General features: G+C 38.9%; 1 protein-coding gene across 3 annotated transcripts in view; it reads left to right on the top strand.

Moving 5' to 3' along the window:
- The window catches only part of KCNH1 (potassium voltage-gated channel subfamily H member 1), a 378,350-nt gene that overhangs the window by 135,864 nt on the left and 224,902 nt on the right, over positions 1-17,584 (top strand). For all 3 annotated transcript variants that reach the window (XM_060643916.3, XM_060643914.3, XM_060643915.3), the window contains exon 7: positions 7,841-8,270. In XM_060643916.3, the coding sequence (XP_060499899.2) occupies positions 7,841-8,270 (430 nt within the window). The remainder of the gene's footprint in view (positions 1-7,840; positions 8,271-17,584) is intronic.

Consider the following 17,584-nt stretch of genomic DNA (forward strand, 5'->3'; position numbering starts at 1 on the left):
CACTTAACCAACAGAGCCACCCAGGTGCCCCTAAATTATATTTAATTGTTTTTATAACTTGATTTTTTAAAAATTTGAAAAAACATAATTTACATGGTATAACATTCAAAAGGGTATATACAGTAAAGAATCTCCCTCCCTGGGACAGTTAGTGTTTTCAGTATCTTATCTTTACTTCCAGAGATGTTATATGCATAGACAAGAAAATATGCTTATTTTCTATTTTTATACAAATGGCAGCAAAATTATTCATTGGAATACTGATGTACCTTAATATCACCTCTTTAAAAAGAACATTTAGTTAAGAAAAGTTTGTATAGCCAACTGAGAAGATAACACCTAGTTGTCTACTTGGGAGACTGTAGACCTAGGACACATTCTCCACATTGGGTTGTAGGAGATGGGCTGAAGGCTACATGTGTCAAACTCAAGAACTCATGGGATGTCCCAGTGAAAAGCTCATAGGGGTCTTACAGTTGGGAGAAATGTCTAGTTTGGAAGGATGGACTTATAGGTTATTAATGTATAGATATGGTGGTTAAAGCCACGTTAATGGATTCAGCTGTCAGGGAAAGGAGTAGGTGGAGAAGAGAAAAAGGCCCAGAGCAATGCCTTTTTAATAATTATTAAATGTCTAATATTAGATATCTAATTAGGAATAGAGTTATTGTGGGAATCAAGGGAGAACAGTCCCTTCCACATGGTTTACTCAGGGCTCAAGTCTGGCAAATATAAGGGAAAAAAGTTTATTGAAAGGTTGTTAGGTACTCACAGAATTTTTGGGAAGACCCAGAAGATATTTGGAGGCTATCTGGCAAAACCATATTCTAGAACTGGTGCTGTCAATATGCCACTGCTGCTATTGGACGTGGACTTGCAATGTGCAGGATCGATAACCACCATCACTGGACCCTGGGCACCAATTCCAGAACCACCACCTGCTACCTCTGGGAATGGGTGATGCTGCCATGCTCTTGCAAAAGGGGTCCTGCACAGTTCTCCATTAGATACTATTCAGTGATGGGGGTGGGTGTCTCTGGTGGTAGATTCTAGGTCATGTGCCCACACTTTAGCTGCAGCAAGGGTTGGAGAAAGAAGATTTGTGATCTTCAGCTTCTGGGGTGTGAAAGAAGTTCTACTTTGTAAGGTGGTGATTCCTTAAATTCAGGAAGACAGGTTAGACACTGTGTGGCCATGAATAATGTTAAATGTCCATTACAGATGTCAAATGCTGTAGGGTATAACAATTAGAAGGTAACTGGTGATCTTCAAGATAGTAAATTTCTGACAAGTAGTGGGAATGGATGTCTGAATGCAGTGGATTGAGAAATGAGGGGGAAATGAGGAAATTGAGCCATTGTGTGTTGATTATGGTTAGAAGGAAGGAATATTAGGAAGGGGAGGGGAGTTATTATATCTGGAAAGGTGCATAGGTCTTGAAACAGTGGTATGATCTAGTCTAAGAGAAATTAGTCTTTGAAAGGGAGGTTTGAAGACAAAGAGAAGAGAGAGAAGTGTGGATAGTTGATGGAATGATGCCTGTGAGCGGGTGGAGGAATAGGTTTTGGTGCAGTGTGGAAGGACATGCAAAAGCACATACTTGTATTTGTGGAGATGGGATATAGAGGGAGAGTTGATACTAACAGCCTCTACTTTCTTTGTGTGTGGGGAAATAATGTTGGCTTAGAATGAGAATGACACAGGTCAGGTGGGATCTTGAAAAGAGTAGTGAAGATTTGGAATATCTTTTGGTGTCAAGTGGAGAAAGGGTTGTTCAAGGAAGAGAAAAAGGATGGGTTAGGAAAGTCGAGGGACCCAAATGAGAATGGAAATGATAGCTAGGGCCCCGCTGTTGGATCCCATGCAGTACCAGATTCAGCAGGAGGGCAAGAAGAGAGCTTGTTGGTTGGTAGGGAGATGGAAGTGATGGAAGTGATGTAACAGGGTCTAGTATGATGGGAAAAGAAGTGAAATCTAGAGAGTTGATGGTTGGAAAAGATACAAATATCAAAGAGAAGCCAAAGAGTAGATTGGGTTGGATGGGGATAAAGGAGAGAGTGGAGAAACAGAAGAAAGCATGTAATCATCATGTTGAATGCTGGGTGTGTAAGATTTCAGAGAGGGAGTGGTTTCCAATGATGACTAGGCTCAGAATATGAAGAGGAGGCGAAGGTCACTGGGAATAGAGAGGCTGGAGTGTTGAATAATTTTTCTTCATGGACATTGAAGGTTCCCAGGCTGATAGCAGGAGATAGGCTGAAAATCCAGGTGCAGAGATTTAAGGGATGAAAGGACAAGGTTGATAAGTGGGATAATTAGTGGAAGATTAAGTTAAATTATGGCATATTTGTAAGCATTCAACAGATGGTAGCCATCAATAATCAGATGGCTGTAATGAGGAGGTGTTTTTGCTAGATAGCATGAATCTTAAAGGAGGGGATTTTGTTTTGTTTTGTTTTGTTTTTTTGGAGTGCCAGCCAACTCTTGTTTGGAAGATGGAAGTGTGGAGATTGAAAATTCCCTGCTCTGAACTCCAGGATGTAAGGGAAAAGCAGGGTGCTCAGGGAGAACTGGCTTCAACTAAAGCAAGAAGATGGTAGGAAAAATCCAGGAGGTTGTTGAGGCTGGGAGTTTTTTTTTTTAATGTTTATTTATTTGAGAGAGAGGGAGAGGAATGGGGGCAGAGAGAGAGAGAGAGAGAGAGAGAGAGAGAGAGAGAATGAATCCTAAGCAGGCTCCATGCTGTCAGCCCTGAGCCTGACATGGGGTTGGATCTCCTCAATGATGAGATCGTGACCTGAGCCAAAATCAAGAGTCATGCTTAACTGACTGAGCCATCCAGGTGTCCTGAGGCTGGGAATGGTTTCCAGAAGACTCGCAGGGAAACATGTGAAGAAGGCCTTTAGCTGCAGGAGATTGCAGGAGGAGAGTAATCATGTGTGGTTGAACACAATAAAAAAATCAAGTTTGCCTGCAGAATCTGTTATGGATGCCATCATGTCACCACCCCAGGGAAATTATTCAAGGACCTGAAAGACTGGGTAGATCTTTTCAATAGCACATTGTCATTAGTCTGTGACAGTGTTATATCAATACATATGGCAGATGAAAATATGAACCAAAAGTTGATGAATCTGGCTAATTGAGAAAGTAACATATAGATAGCTCAAGTTAACAAAATGATTTATTTAGTCTGGGTAAATAGGTAAAACTTGATAGTTCACATACTGTCTGAATAAGATAATTGCCAAATGTCCATTTCAATCTGAATTGCATCAATATCACTACAGCTGAGTTTATTGAGGTTTCAGAAGTCTTCCTTGTAGTCATAGTTGTTGGCCTTTGGTGATGAGGATGACATGGGTTCTCACCATCCCTTCATCCATGTTAGTTCAGCTTGAAAGTCTTGGTTCTTCATAATTTTAAGGTTGTGATAAAGAACTTTCTGGTACAATCTGGAATGTGAGATAGGCTTTCTGATACAAGAAACTCCTGGGGAAATGTGATTCTCTACCATATGGTGCTATCATGTTTTTAGCATACCAAAATTAAAAAAAATTTTAGAGTATTCTGTTTATCCCATCTAGAACTTGAAGCAAATAAGGAAAAAAAACCACACAAACTAATAGTTTGAAATGATTTTAAATAGCTAGAATTCATGTAATAGCAGACAACTTACACAAAACCGTGTAATAGAGTATCAGCGTATACAGATCAATAACACGATGAGGAAGTGTTTATTTTATATTGTTCTGGAGACCTCTTAAAATGAGAAAGAATTCCTTAATAATCCAAACTCTTCAATTCAATTTAGAAAATGTTTCAGACCTTTTCTGAGAAGCTGCTGGCTTTAGATCCTGTGTAGGTATGTTAGTCTTCCAGGGCAGCTATGACAAATTACCACAAACTGAGTGGTTTAATACAATAGAAATTATTCTTCCACAGTTTGGAAACTAGAAATCTGAAGTCAAAGTTTCAATAGGGCTGTGTTCTCTCTGAAGGCTCTAGGAGAGAATCTGTTCCATTCCTTTCTCATAGCTTCTGGTTTTGCTGGTAATCTTTGGCATTCTCTGGCTTGAAGACACATCACTCCAATCTCTGCATTGGTAACAAAAAAAAAAAAAAAAAAAAAACAAAACCAAACAAACAAACAAACAAAAAAACCACCTGGTTTTCTCTCTGTGTGTCCAGCTCTTCTTTTTTTATAAGGTTTAATGTGACCTCATCTTAACCACCTATACCTACAACAACCCCTTTCCCAAATTAATGTGACCTCATCTTAACCACCTATACCTACAACAACCCCTTTCCCAAATAAGGGGTTGTTTCCCAAATAAGGTCACATTCTGAGGTTCTGGGAAAGACATGAATTTGGTGGGGACACTATTTAGCCCAATACAGGAAGCTTCTAAAGTGAATAGCAAATGACTTCTGTCTTCAGAAGATGGAGTGCCTACTGTGGTTGGGGAAACTATAGGGCCAAGGCAACGTGTTCAGTTGGTAATGGATACAGAATACCGTGGACACACAGAGGGGTGAGCAACTGGTTGTGAGTCCAGGGTAGACATGGAAGGCTTTAGGGTAAAGGCAGTGGCAGACCTGAAGGATAACTAGTATACCGGCTGGTAGAAAGGGAGGAACAGGGCATTCTGGGCTAAGGGACTAGTCCGAGCAGGCACGGAGATGGAAGTGTGCATCCACCATGCGGGAAGCTCAAGACATCTGGGGTGTAAGGCTATAGAAGAGCAGGCCTTTGGGTAGTGTGGTTGCATGTGTTGTGTGGCCATTGGGAGGGGAGGGAGAACGGAGGAGGGAGCAGAGGGAGATACGAAGGGTCATGGGAGCACAGTCATTCATGTCCATGAATGACTGCCAGAATGGGATCTTAGAGATGTGAAGTGGTTAAGGGGGGAGTTCAAGGAGAAGCTGAATGACCGTTCCTTAGGGAGCTCTAGAAGGCATCCCTGGACTTGGAGGGCTAGACTGGATGGCATCTGTTCTCCCTCTCAGCAATCAGGTTCTGTGACTGTGAGATAGAAGTATTGTATCTTGCCTCTTGCACTAGTTACTATGCTCTTACTTCCTCTCCTCTTTCTTCCTATCAAGCCTCTTCCCCATGCCAGGCACTGCGGCCATAACAGTGAACAGGAAGACAAAGACAGCATCATTTTAATCTTTTCCCTGTGGTATTAGCACAAGGAGTACATAGTAGGTTCTCCTTAAATGTTGCTTTGAATTGAATCTGAGTGGGGAAAAATGACAAGGCAGTTTTGCCCTGGGTAATAAGTTCTGCTTCATGGTTGATCTGCTGTTGAAAGATGATCTCAGTAACCTCTTTATGAACAGGTGGAGAGTAGGTGGCTGCTTACATGTGTTTGGTTTCTGAGTCATCAGAAAGGCTCCTTTGCCTCCCAGAATAGCTCCTTCATCCAGGCTGTAGGTACTTTTAATTCTACTATTGGAGGTTAGTTTCCCTCTGTTAAAATGCAGATGCCCTCTGGAGAGAGGATATCCATTTACTCTCAGAAGTCGTTTGTACCTTAATGGGGGGGGAGGGGTTTCTTGGCCTTTTCTGCATGGCAGGTTTTTGAGGAAAGCACGTGGAGGGAAAAGGGAACCCAGGGGATGAGTACTGGACATGCCAAAAGTAAATTTTGTCAGAGTTAGCAATTTGGATAGCTGACCCTGGGGATGTAGTCTCTTGGCTTAGAAAAATCCATTATTACTTATTTGCTGATGTATGTTGGGCAAGAAGTGCTTATTTCTATAGTAAGTTTTATGGCTCCAAAACTGTTACTTATTTTTTAAAAGGTGCAATACTAACTAGAATTTAAATAAAAATTTGAAAAAAAAATAAAAAAGCCAAACCAAAAAAAATAAAATAAAATAAAGGTGCAATAAATCCCATCTTCCCCACTCTCACCTCAACAAAAGTAATTTGTGTGGCAGCCTGATTTGTGGTCTTTATGGACAAGGCTATGCTACATACAGTTTGTGTGTTCACGTATCAGGGAAGGCTAATAGTATCTACTGTACCAAATATCCTCCAGAGTTTTGGTGGCTTGTTTCAGAGGTTTCTTTTTTCATTCACATCATAATATGATTCAGATTGATTGGGAAGGAGAGGGTGTTCCACATAGTCTTTCAGGGACCCAGGCTTCTTCCATGCTGCATGTCCACCATCTTTATTACTTGGCTTCAGGGTCACACTAGTCTCATCTGGAAGGTATGTCAAAGGGAAGAGAAAGCATACTTCCTTTTAACTGCCTTGACCTGGAAATGATACACACTTCACCTCACTTCCATTGATGAGAACCAGTCTCAAAGACCCACCAAGATGGGAAGAGGCTGGGAGATGTCCAGGAAGAGGAAGCAGCCTTGGTGAGCCTCTGACAACAGGTCATCAGAAAGCATTTACACATTTTCCTTCTGTCTGTGACATAACCTGATCCTTGGGGGTTGTTATTAAGGGAACAGGGAGCAAGAGAGACTAGCAGTGACCTGGAAACTGTCCAGTGTTTAGAATGGTGAAAAGTCATTCATTCTGCTTGGTGAAGGACATCATCCTGCTGTTGGATTTTTGCTGTGTGAGGGAGACTGCGGTTGTGGTGCAAAGAGATGTCTCTATTTTGTTTGCTTGTTTATTTCCTTTTTCATAGAAGTAGGAAAAGCTATAGGAATTTGGGGATTTTGAATGCAGTGGCTTCTATAATGTTACATTTCCTCTAGTCCACTTCCCTCATTGGGATGAGAGAGGCAATTGGATGAGAGAGCCAATTGACTTGTCCAAATTCATATAGCAAGTTAGTGGTTTACTTCAGTCTCAGACCTGTTTTCCAGATTTCTACTCTGGTGTTCTTTCCACTACTGCTATTCCCTTGGAGAACCACTATTTGGAGACTAGACATGCGCTGCCAGGGTCCACAGGATGATAGGAGGCTTGATCAGGTGAAATTGGAAGCTTCCTTGTAGCTTGGAGATTCCTTGATTGTGTTTGAATATATGGTGTCTGATTGTATAATCCCTGGCCTGATGGGAGTGATGTAGTTTCCAAAAATTTGTAACTCTCCTGAGAAAACAGAATCTTAGCTTTTTATTCTTCTCAATTGTGTCTTTAATACATTTTTATCTTTTTAAAACTGTTTTTTAAATACATATTTTTTCTAACTGTAAAAGTAACAATTTCAATTTTAGAAATTAAGTATATTTAGATGTAACAAAAATATATACAAATATAACAAAAAATATTCTGTAATTCCATAACTCAACAATGCAGCAGTAACAACTATTAATATCTTACTTTTCTATGTGTGTTCCCTAGCCATTTATTGAATACATAAATACTTGTACACTTATGTACAGTATAATTAGAATGAAATATTATACAATATGAAATAAATATTATACAACTCTTAAAATATTTCATATTACTTAAAATGAAATATTATATAACCCTTAAAATTGTTTTAAAATAGTAGTGGTATGAAATATGCTCATATATATTTGTATACTTATCATAATATAATTAGAATAAAAATCTAATTTTATTTGTCTTGCTTGTCTTTTTTTTTTTAATCTGCTTTTTAATGGAAGTAGGAAAAAGCAAATGGAAATTCATATACCTTGGAATAAAATTCAAATTGTATCATGCATAACTGTACAAATATGTATGAGCATTTCTCCATATCATGAATTACATTAAAACATTTTTTAAAGGGTTGCACAATATTTCATCTTGTGGAAATACACCATGCTGAAGGAAACAGCCCAGGCAGGGAGGAGGGAAGGAGTAGTAGTATCTTTAGTTCTTGGCCCTCATGCTCTGCTCCTCTTCTCCCAGGGCATCAGCAGCCTATTCAGCTCACTGAAGGTTGTCCGGCTGCTACGTCTTGGGCGAGTGGCCCGTAAGCTGGACCACTACATTGAATACGGAGCCGCTGTGCTGGTGCTGCTGGTGTGTGTGTTTGGGCTGGCTGCTCACTGGATGGCCTGCATCTGGTACAGCATTGGGGACTACGAGATCTTTGATGAAGACACCAAGACCATCCGCAACAACAGCTGGCTCTACCAACTGGCGATGGACATTGGCACCCCTTACCAGTTCAATGGATCTGGCTCAGGGAAGTGGGAAGGTGGTCCCAGCAAGAATTCCGTCTATATCTCCTCATTGTATTTCACTATGACCAGCCTTACCAGCGTGGGCTTTGGAAACATTGCCCCATCCACAGACATCGAGAAAATCTTCGCAGTGGCCATCATGATGATTGGCTGTAAGTATGACAGTTGCTGGGGCTGGGTGGGGGATGGGCAGGGGACATCCTGTTTCACCATAACTTCTATTGGTTGGAAATAGGGTGATGGCTACAACGCTCACAGGATCAGGGTGTAATGACTTAAAATAAGCCACATTCTGTTCTTTTTTTTTTTTTTTTTTTTGAGATGAGCTTTAAAATTTTCCTGATAATTAAAGCATTGCATGTTTGCTGCAAAGATATTTAGAAAATATTAAAGGGCACATGTAGAAAATCGAGACCAATGAAATTCTACTTCTCAGAAATAACTATTACCTAATAAAGTTAGAATGAAATCATCATATACAACTTGGTAACCTGCTTGTTCATAGAACAGTGAATTGTGAAAAGTCTTTCCACGTCTGTTTAAATACAGCTCTAGGTCTGCACAGTCCCTTATGGTACCAGAGAAAGAATATATGGAAAAAAAGAATGTTAGCTATCTCATTAATTATCTTTTATATTTATTATATGTCGAAATGATATTTTTATATAGGGGGTTAAATAAAATATCCCATTATAATTAATTTCATGTTTCTTTTGGATATTTTTAATGAAAAATTTAATTTAATGCTCCTAGGAATATTTTAAAAATTTTTTTTAAATATGAAATTTATTGTCAAATTGGTTTCCATACAACACACAGTGCTCATCCCAACAGGTGCCCTCTTCAATACCCATCACCCTCCCTCCCCTCCCTCTCACCCCCCCCATCAACCCTCAGTTTGTTCTAAGTTTTTAAGAGTCTTTTATGTTTTGGCTCCCTCCCTCTCTAACCTTTTTTTTTCCTTCCCCTCCCCCATGGTCTTCTGTTAAGTTTCTCAGGATCCACATAAGAGTGAAAACATATGGTATCTGTCTTTCTCTGTATGACTTATATCACTTAGCATAACACTCTCCAGTTCCATCCACGTTGCTACAAAAGGCCATATTTTATTCTTTCTCATTGCCAAGTAGTATCCCATTGTGTATATAAACCACAACTTCTTTATCCATTCATCAGTTGATGGACATTTAGGCTCTTTCCACAATTTGGCTATTGTTGAAAGAGCTGCTATAAACATTGGGGTACAAGTGCCCCTGTGCATCAGTACTCCTGTATCCCTTGGGTAAATTCCTAGCAGTGCTATTGCTGGGTCATAGGGTAGATGTATTTTTAATTTGTTGAGGAACCTCCACACTGTTTTCTAGAGCGGCTGCACCAGTTTGTATTCCCACTAACAGTGAAAGAGGGTTCCCGTTTCTCCACATCCTTGCCAGCATCTATAGTCTCCTGATTTGTTCATTTTAGCCACTCTGACTGGCGTGAGGTGGTATCTGAGTGTGGTTTTGATTTGTATTTCCCTGATGAGGAGCGATGTTGAGCATCTTTTCATGTGCCTGTTGGCCATCTGGATGTCTTCCTTGGAAAAGTGTCTATTCATGTCTTCTGCCCATTTCTTCACTGGGTTATTTGTTTTTCAGGTGTGGAGTTTGGTGAGCTCTTTATAGATTTTGGATACTAGCCCCTTGTCCAATATGTCATTTGCAAATATCTTTTCCCATTCTGTTGGTTGCTTTTTAGTTTTGTTGATTGTTTCCTTTGCTGTGCAGAAGCTTTTTATCTTCATGAGGTCCCAATAGTTCATTTTTGCTTTTAATTCCCTTGCCTTTGGGGATGTGTCAAGTAAGAAATTGCTGTGGGTGAGGTCAGAGAGGTTTTTTTCTTGCTTTCTCCTCTAGGGTTTTGATGGTTTCCTGTCTCACATTCAGGTCCTTTATCCATTTTGAGTTTGTTTTTGTGAATGGTGTAAGAAAGTGGTCTAGTTTCATCCTTCTGCATGTTGCTGTCCAGTTCTCCCAGCACCATTTGTTAAAGAGACTGTCTTTTTTCCATTGGATATTGTTTTCTGCTTTGTCAAAGATTAGTTGGCTATACTTTTGTGAGTCTAATTCTGGGGTTTCTATTCTATTCCATTGGTCTATGTGTATGTTTTTGTGCCAATACCATGCTGTCCTGATGATTACAGCTTTGTAGTAGAGGCTCAAGTCTGGGATTGTGATGCCTCCTGCTTTCGTCTTCTTCTTCAAAATTACTTTGGCTATTCGGGGCCTCTTGTGGTTCCATACAAATTTTAGGATTGCTTGTTCTAGTTTTGAGAAGAATGCTGGTGCAATTTTGATTGGGATTACATTGAATGTGTAGATAGCTTTGGTTAGTATTGACCTTTTAACAATATTTATTCTTCCAATCCATGAGCACGGAATGTTTTTCCATTTCTTTATATCTTCTTCAATTTCCTTCATAAGTTTTCTATAATTTTCAGCATACAGATCTTTTACATCTTTGGTTAGGTTTATTCCTAGGTATTTTATGCTTCTTGGTGCAATTGTGAATGGGATCAGTTTCTTTATTTGTCTTTCTGTTGCTTCATTATTAGTGTATAAGAATGCAACTGATTTCTGTACATTGATTTTGTATCCTGTGACTTTGCTGAATTCATGTATCAGTCCTAGCAGACTTTTGGTGGAGTCTATCAGGTTTTCCACGTGTAATATCATGTCATCTGCAAAAAGTGAAAGCTTGACTTCATCTTTGCCAATTTTGATGCCTTTGATTTCCTTTTGTTGTCTGCTTGCTGATGCTAGCACTTCCAACACTATGTTAAACAACAGCGGTGAAAGTGGACATCCCTGTCATGTTCCTGATCTCAGGGGGAAAGCTCTCAGTTTTTCCCCATTGAGGATGATATTAGCTGTGGGCTTTTCATAAATGGCTTTTATGATGTTTAAGTATGTTCCTTCTATCCCGACTTTCTCGAGGGTTTTTATTAAGAAAGTATTCTGAATTTTGTCAAATGCTTTTTCTGCATCAATTGACAGGATCATATGGTTCTTATCTTTTCTTTTATTAATGTGATGTATCACATTGATTGATTTGAGAACGTTGAACCAGCCCTGCACCCCAGGAATGAATCCCACTTGATCATGGTGAATAATTCTTTTTATATGCCGTTGAATTCGATTTGCTAGTATCTTATTGAGAATTTTTGCATCCATATTCATCAGGGATATTGGCCTGTAGTTCTCTTTTTTTGCTGGGTCTCTGTCTAGTTTAGGAATCAAAGTAATGCTGGCTTCATTGAATGAGTCTGGAAGTTTTCCTTCCCTTTCTATTTTTTGGAACAGCTTGAGAAGGATAGGTATTATCTCTGCTTTAAATGTCTGGTAGAACTCCCCTGGGAAGCCATCTGGTCCTGGACTCTTATTTGTTGGGAGATTTTTGATAGCTGATTCCATTTCTTTGCTGGTTATGGGTCTGTTCAAGTTTTCTATTTCTTCCTGTTTGAGTTTTGGAAGTGTGTGGGTGCTTAGGAATTTGTCTATTTTCTTCCAGGTTGTCCAGTTTGTTGGCATATAATTTTGATAGTATTCCCTGATAATTGCTTGTTTTTCTGAGGGATTGGTTGTAATAATTCCATTTTCATTCATGATTTTATCTATTTGGGTCATCTCCTTTTACTTTTTGAGAAGCCTGGCTAGAGGTTTATCAATTTTGTTTATTTTTTCAAAAAACCAACTCTTGGTTTCATTGATCTGCTCTACAGTTTTTTTAGATTCTATATTGTTTATTTCTGCTCTGATCTTTATTATTTCTCTTCTTCTGCTGGGTTTGAGGTGTCTTTGCTGTTCTGCTTCTATTTCCTTTAGGCGTACTGTTAGATTTTGTATTTGGGATTTTTCTTGTTTCTGGAGATAGGCCTGGATTGCAGTGTATTTTCCTCTCAGGACTGCCTTTGCTGCATTCCAAAGCATTTGGATTATTGTATTTTCATTTTCATTTGTTTCCATATATTTTTTAATTTCTTCTCTAATTGCCTGGTTGACCCATTCATTCTTTAGTAGGGTGCTCTTTAACCTCCATGCTTTTGGAGGTTTTCCAGACTTTTTCCTGTGGTTGATTTCAAGCTTCATAGCATTGTGGTCTGAAAATATGCATGGTATGATCTCAATTCTTTTATACTTATGAAGGGCTGTTTTGTGACCCAGTATGTGATCTATCTTGGAGAATGTTCCATGTGCACTTGAGAAGAAACTATATTGTGTTGCTTTGGGATGCAGAGTTCTAAACATATCTGTCAAGTCCATCTGATCCAATGTATTATTCAGAGCCCTTGTTTCTTTATTGATCCTGTGTCTAGATGATCTATCCATGGTTGTAAGTGGAGTATTAAAGTCCCCTGCAATTACCACATTCTTATCAATAAGGTTGCTTATGTTTGTGATTAATTGTTTTATATATTTGGGGGCTCCCGTATTCGGCACATAGACATTTATAATTGTTAGCTCTTCCTGATGGATAGACCCTGTAATTATTATATAATGTCCTTCTTCATCTCTTGTTATGGCCTTTAATTGAAAGTCTAGTTTGTCTGATATAAGTATGGCTACTCCAGCTTTCTTTTGAGTTCCAGTAGCATGATAGATAGTTCTCTATCCCCTCACTTTAAATATGAAGGTGTCCTCAGGTCTAAAATGAGTCTCTTGTAGACAGCAAATAGATGGGTCTTGTTTTTTTATCCATTCTGATACCCTATGTCTTTTGGTTGGAGCATTTAGTCCATTTACATTCAGTGTTGTTATAGAAAGATACAGGTTTAGAGTCATTGTGATGTCTGTAGGTTTCAGGCTTGTAGTGATGTCTCTGGTACTTTGTCTTACAGGATCCCCCTTAGGATCTCTTGTAGGGCTGGTTTAGTGGTGATGAATTCCTTCAGTTTTTGTTTGTTTGGGAAGACCTTTATCTCTCCTTCTGTTCTAAATGATAGAATTGCTGGATAAAGGATTCTCGGGTGCATATTTTTTCTGTTCATCACTTTGAAGATTTCCTGCCATTCCTTTCTGGCCTGCCAAGTTTCATCAGATAGATCCATCACTAGTCTTATTGGTCTACCTTCATATGTTAGAGCATGTTTATCCCTAGCTGCTTTCAGAATTTTCTCTTTATTCTTGTATTTTGCCAGTTTCACTATGATATGTTGTGCAGAAGATTGATTCAAGTTATGTCTGAAGGGAGTTCTCTGTGCCTCTTTGATTTCAATGCCTTTTTCCTTCCCCAGATCAGGGGAGGTCTCAGCTATGATTTGTTCAAGTACACCTTCAGCCCCTTTCTCTCTCTCTTCCTCTTCTGGAATTCCTATGATACGGGTATTGTTCCATTTGATTGCATTACTTAGTTTTCTAATTCTCCCCTCATACTCCTGGATTTTTTTATCTCTCTTTTTCTCAGCTTCCTCTTTTCTCCATAATTTTATCTTCTAATTCACCTATTCTCTCCTCTGCCTCTTCAATCCGAGCTGTGGTCACCTCCATTTTATTTTGTACCTCATTTATAGCATTTTTAAGCTCCTCATGACTATTTCTTAGTCCCTTGATCTCTGTAGCAATAGATTCTCTGCTGTCTATACTTTTTTCAAGCCTAGCAATTAATTTTATGAGTATTATTCTAAATTCTTGTTCCGTTATATTGCTTAAATTGTTTTTGATCAATTCGTTAGCTGTCACTACTTCCTAGAGTTTCTTTTGAGGAGAATTCGTCTGTTTCGTCATTTTGGATAGTCCCTGGGGTGACACAGAACTTCGGGGCACTTCCCCTGTGCTGTCTGGAGTAACTTGTGTTGGTGGGCGGGGCCATAATCAGACCTGATGTCTGTCCCCAGCCCACCACTGGGGCCACAGTCAGACTGGTGTGAACCTTATCTTCCCCTCTCCCAGGGGCAGGACTCACTGTGGAATGGTGTGGCCCCTGTCTGGGCTACTTGCACACTGCCAGGCTTGTGGCACTGCTTTGATGGGATCTGGTGTATTAGCTAGGGTAGATCCACAAGGTGCACAGGGGCTGGAGGGGCAGGCTTAGCTTGCTTTGCCATCGGTGGTCCCCTGTGGGAGGGGCCCTGCAGCACTGGGAGGGAGGCAGGCAGATCTGTTGGAGGGATGGATCCACAGAAGCACAGTGTTGGGTGTTTGCACCGTGCAAGCAAGTTCGGTACTGGGAACTGGTGCTGGGAAATCCCTTTGGGGTTTCAGTTGGGGGATGGGAGAGGGAGATGGCGCTAGCCAGCACCTTTGTTCCCCGCCAAGCTGAGCTCTATCTTCTGGGGCTCAACACCTCTCCCTCCTGGTGTCCTCTCGCCCTCCCGCTCTCTGAGCAGAGCTGTTGACTTATAACATTCCAGATGTTAAGTCCCACTGGCTGTCAGAACTCACTCCATCTGGCCCCTCCGCTTTTGCAAGCAAGACTCGGGGGCTCTGCCTTGCTGGGCAGGCTGTCCCTCCACCGCCCCGGCTCCCTCCCGCCAGTCCATGTAGCACGCACCACCTCTCCGCCTTTCCTACCCTCTTCCATGGGCCTCTTGTCTATGCTTGGCTCTGGAGAGTCCGTTCTGCTAGTCTTCTGGTGGTTTTCTTGGTTATTTAGGCAGATGTGGGTGGAATATAAGTGATCAGCAGGACGTGGTAAGCCCAGCCGCCGCAAGCCTTCCCAAGCCTCTGGAATACTATTTTTTTTAAAGTTTATTTATTTGAGAGAGAAAAAGAGACAGAAAACAACTGGGGGTGAGGCAGAGAGAGGGAGAGAGAATCCCAAGCAGGCTCCGTACTGTCAGCACAGAGCCCAAAGCAGGGCTTGACCTTACAAACCATGGGATCATGACCTGAGCCAAAATCAAGATTTGGATGCTCAACTGACTAAGCCGCCCAGGTACCCCAGTGCCATCTTTTATTTAGTTAAAAAAATGTTTCTTGTAATGTTATTTATTTATTTAATTTTTTATTTTTATTTTTATTTTATTTTTTACATTTTTATTTTTTATATTTATTTTTTATATTTATATTTATTATATATATTTATATTATTTATATTATATATAATTATATATATTATATATAATATAATTACATAATTATATTATATATAATTATATATATAAATTATATTTACATATTATATTTATTTATTATATTTTATATTTATATTTATTATTTTTTATTTATTTTATATTTATTTTTATTTTTATATTTATTTTTATATTTATTTTATATTTTTATTTTATATTTTATAATAATTTTATAATATATTTTAATAATATATTTACAATATATTAATAATATATATTAAATATAAATATATACATATGAATATATATAAATATAAATAGAAATAAATAATTTAATAATATATTTTAATAATTTTATAATAATTTATAATATATTTTATATGTATTTTATATGTATTTTTATATGTATTTTTATATTTATTATTTATTATATTTTATATTTATATTTATTTTTATTTTTTATATTTATATTTATAATTTTTATTTTTATTTTTTATGGCTACATGTAGCATATAGTGCAACAATGATTTCAGGAGTAGATTCCTTAATGCCCCTTACCCATTTAGCCCATCCCCCTTCCCACAACCCCTCCAGTAACTCTCAGTTTGTTCTCCATATGTATGAGTCTCTTCGGTTTTGTCCCCCTCCCTGTTTTTATATTATTTTTGTTTCCCTTCCCTTATGTTCATCTGTTTTGCCTCTTGAAGTCCTCATATGAGTGAAGTCATAGGATTTTTGTCTTTCTCTGACTAATTTCACTTAGCATAATACTCTCCAGTCCCAACCATGTAGCTGCAAATGGCCAGATTTCATTCTTTTTGATTGCTGAGTGATACCCCCTTGTATATATATACCACATCTTCTTTATCCATTCATCCACCAATGGACATTTGGGCTCTTTCCATACTTGGGCTATTGTTGATAGTACTGCTATAAACATGGGGGTGCATGTGTCCCTTTGAAACAGCACACCTGTACCCTTGGATAAATGCCTAATAGTGCAATTGCTGGCTTGTAGCGTAGTTCTATTTTTAGTTTTTTGAGGAACCTCCATACTGTTTTCCAGAGTGGCTGCACCAGCTTGCATTGCCACCAACAATGCAAAAGAGATCTTTCTCCGAATCCTCGCCAACATCTGTTGTTGCCTGACTTGTTCATGTTGGCCATTCTGACAGGTGTAAAGTGGTATCTCATTGTGGTTTTGATTTGTATTTCCCTGATGATGAGTGAAGTTGAGCATTTTTTCATGTGTCGGTTGGCCATCTGGATGTCTTCTGTGGAGAAGTGTCTATTCATGTCTTTTGCCCATTTCTTCACTGGATTATTTGTTTTTTGGGTGTTGAGTTGTTAAGTTCTTTATAGATTTTGGATACCAACCCTTTATCTGATATGTCATTTGCAAATATCTTCTCCCATTTGTCAGTTGCCTTTTAGTTTTGCTGATTGTTTCCTTTGCTGTGCAGAAGCTTTTTATTTTGATGAGGTCCCAGTAGTTCATTTTTGCTTTTGTTTCCCTTGCCTCTGGAGACATGTTGAGTAAGAAGTTGCTGCGGCTAAGATCAAAGAGGTTTTTTGCTTGCTTTCTCCTCAAGGATTTTGATGGCTTCCTGTCTTACATTTAGTTCTTTCATCCATTTTGAGTTTCTTTTTGTGTATGGTGTAAGAAAGTGGTCCAGGTTCATTCTTCTGCATGTCGCTGTCCAGTTTTCCCAGCACCACTTGCTGAAGAGACTGTCTTTATTCCATTGGATATTCTTTCCTGCTTTGTCAAAGATTAGTTGGCCATACGTTTGTGGGTCCATTTCTGGGTTCTCTATTCTGTTCCATTGATCTGAGTGTCTGTTCTTGGGCCGGTACCATACTGTCTTGATGATTACAGCCTTGTAGTATAGTTTGAAGTCTGGGATTATGATGCCTCCTGCCTTGGTTTTCTTTTTCAAGATTTCTTTGGCTATTTGGGGTCTTTTCTGCTTCCATAAAAATTTTAGGATTATTTGTTCTAGCTCTGTGAAGAATGCTGGTGTTATTTTGATAGGGATTGCATTGAATATGTAGATTTCTTTGGGTTGTATCAACATTTTAACAATGTTCTTCCTATCCAGGAGCATGGAATCTTTTTTCACTTTTTTGTGTCTTCTTCAATTTCTTTCGTAAACTTTCTATAGTTTTCAGTGTATAGATTTTTCACCTCATTGGTTAGATTTGTTCCTAGGTATTCTATGCTTTTTGGTGCAATTGTAAATGGGATCGATTCCTTGATTTCTCTTTCTGTCACTTCATTGTTGGTGTATAGGAATGCAACCGATTTCTGTGTGTTGATTTTATATCCTGCAACTTTGCTGAATTCATGAATCAATTCTAGCAGTTTTTTGGTGGAATCTTTTGGGTTTTCCTTGTAGAGTAGCATGTCATCTGCGA

The sequence above is a fragment of the Panthera onca genome, chromosome F1 (assembly GCF_046562875.1).
Source record: "Panthera onca isolate mPanOnc1 chromosome F1, mPanOnc1 haplotype 2, whole genome shotgun sequence".
Classification (NCBI taxonomy): Eukaryota; Metazoa; Chordata; class Mammalia; order Carnivora; family Felidae; genus Panthera; species Panthera onca.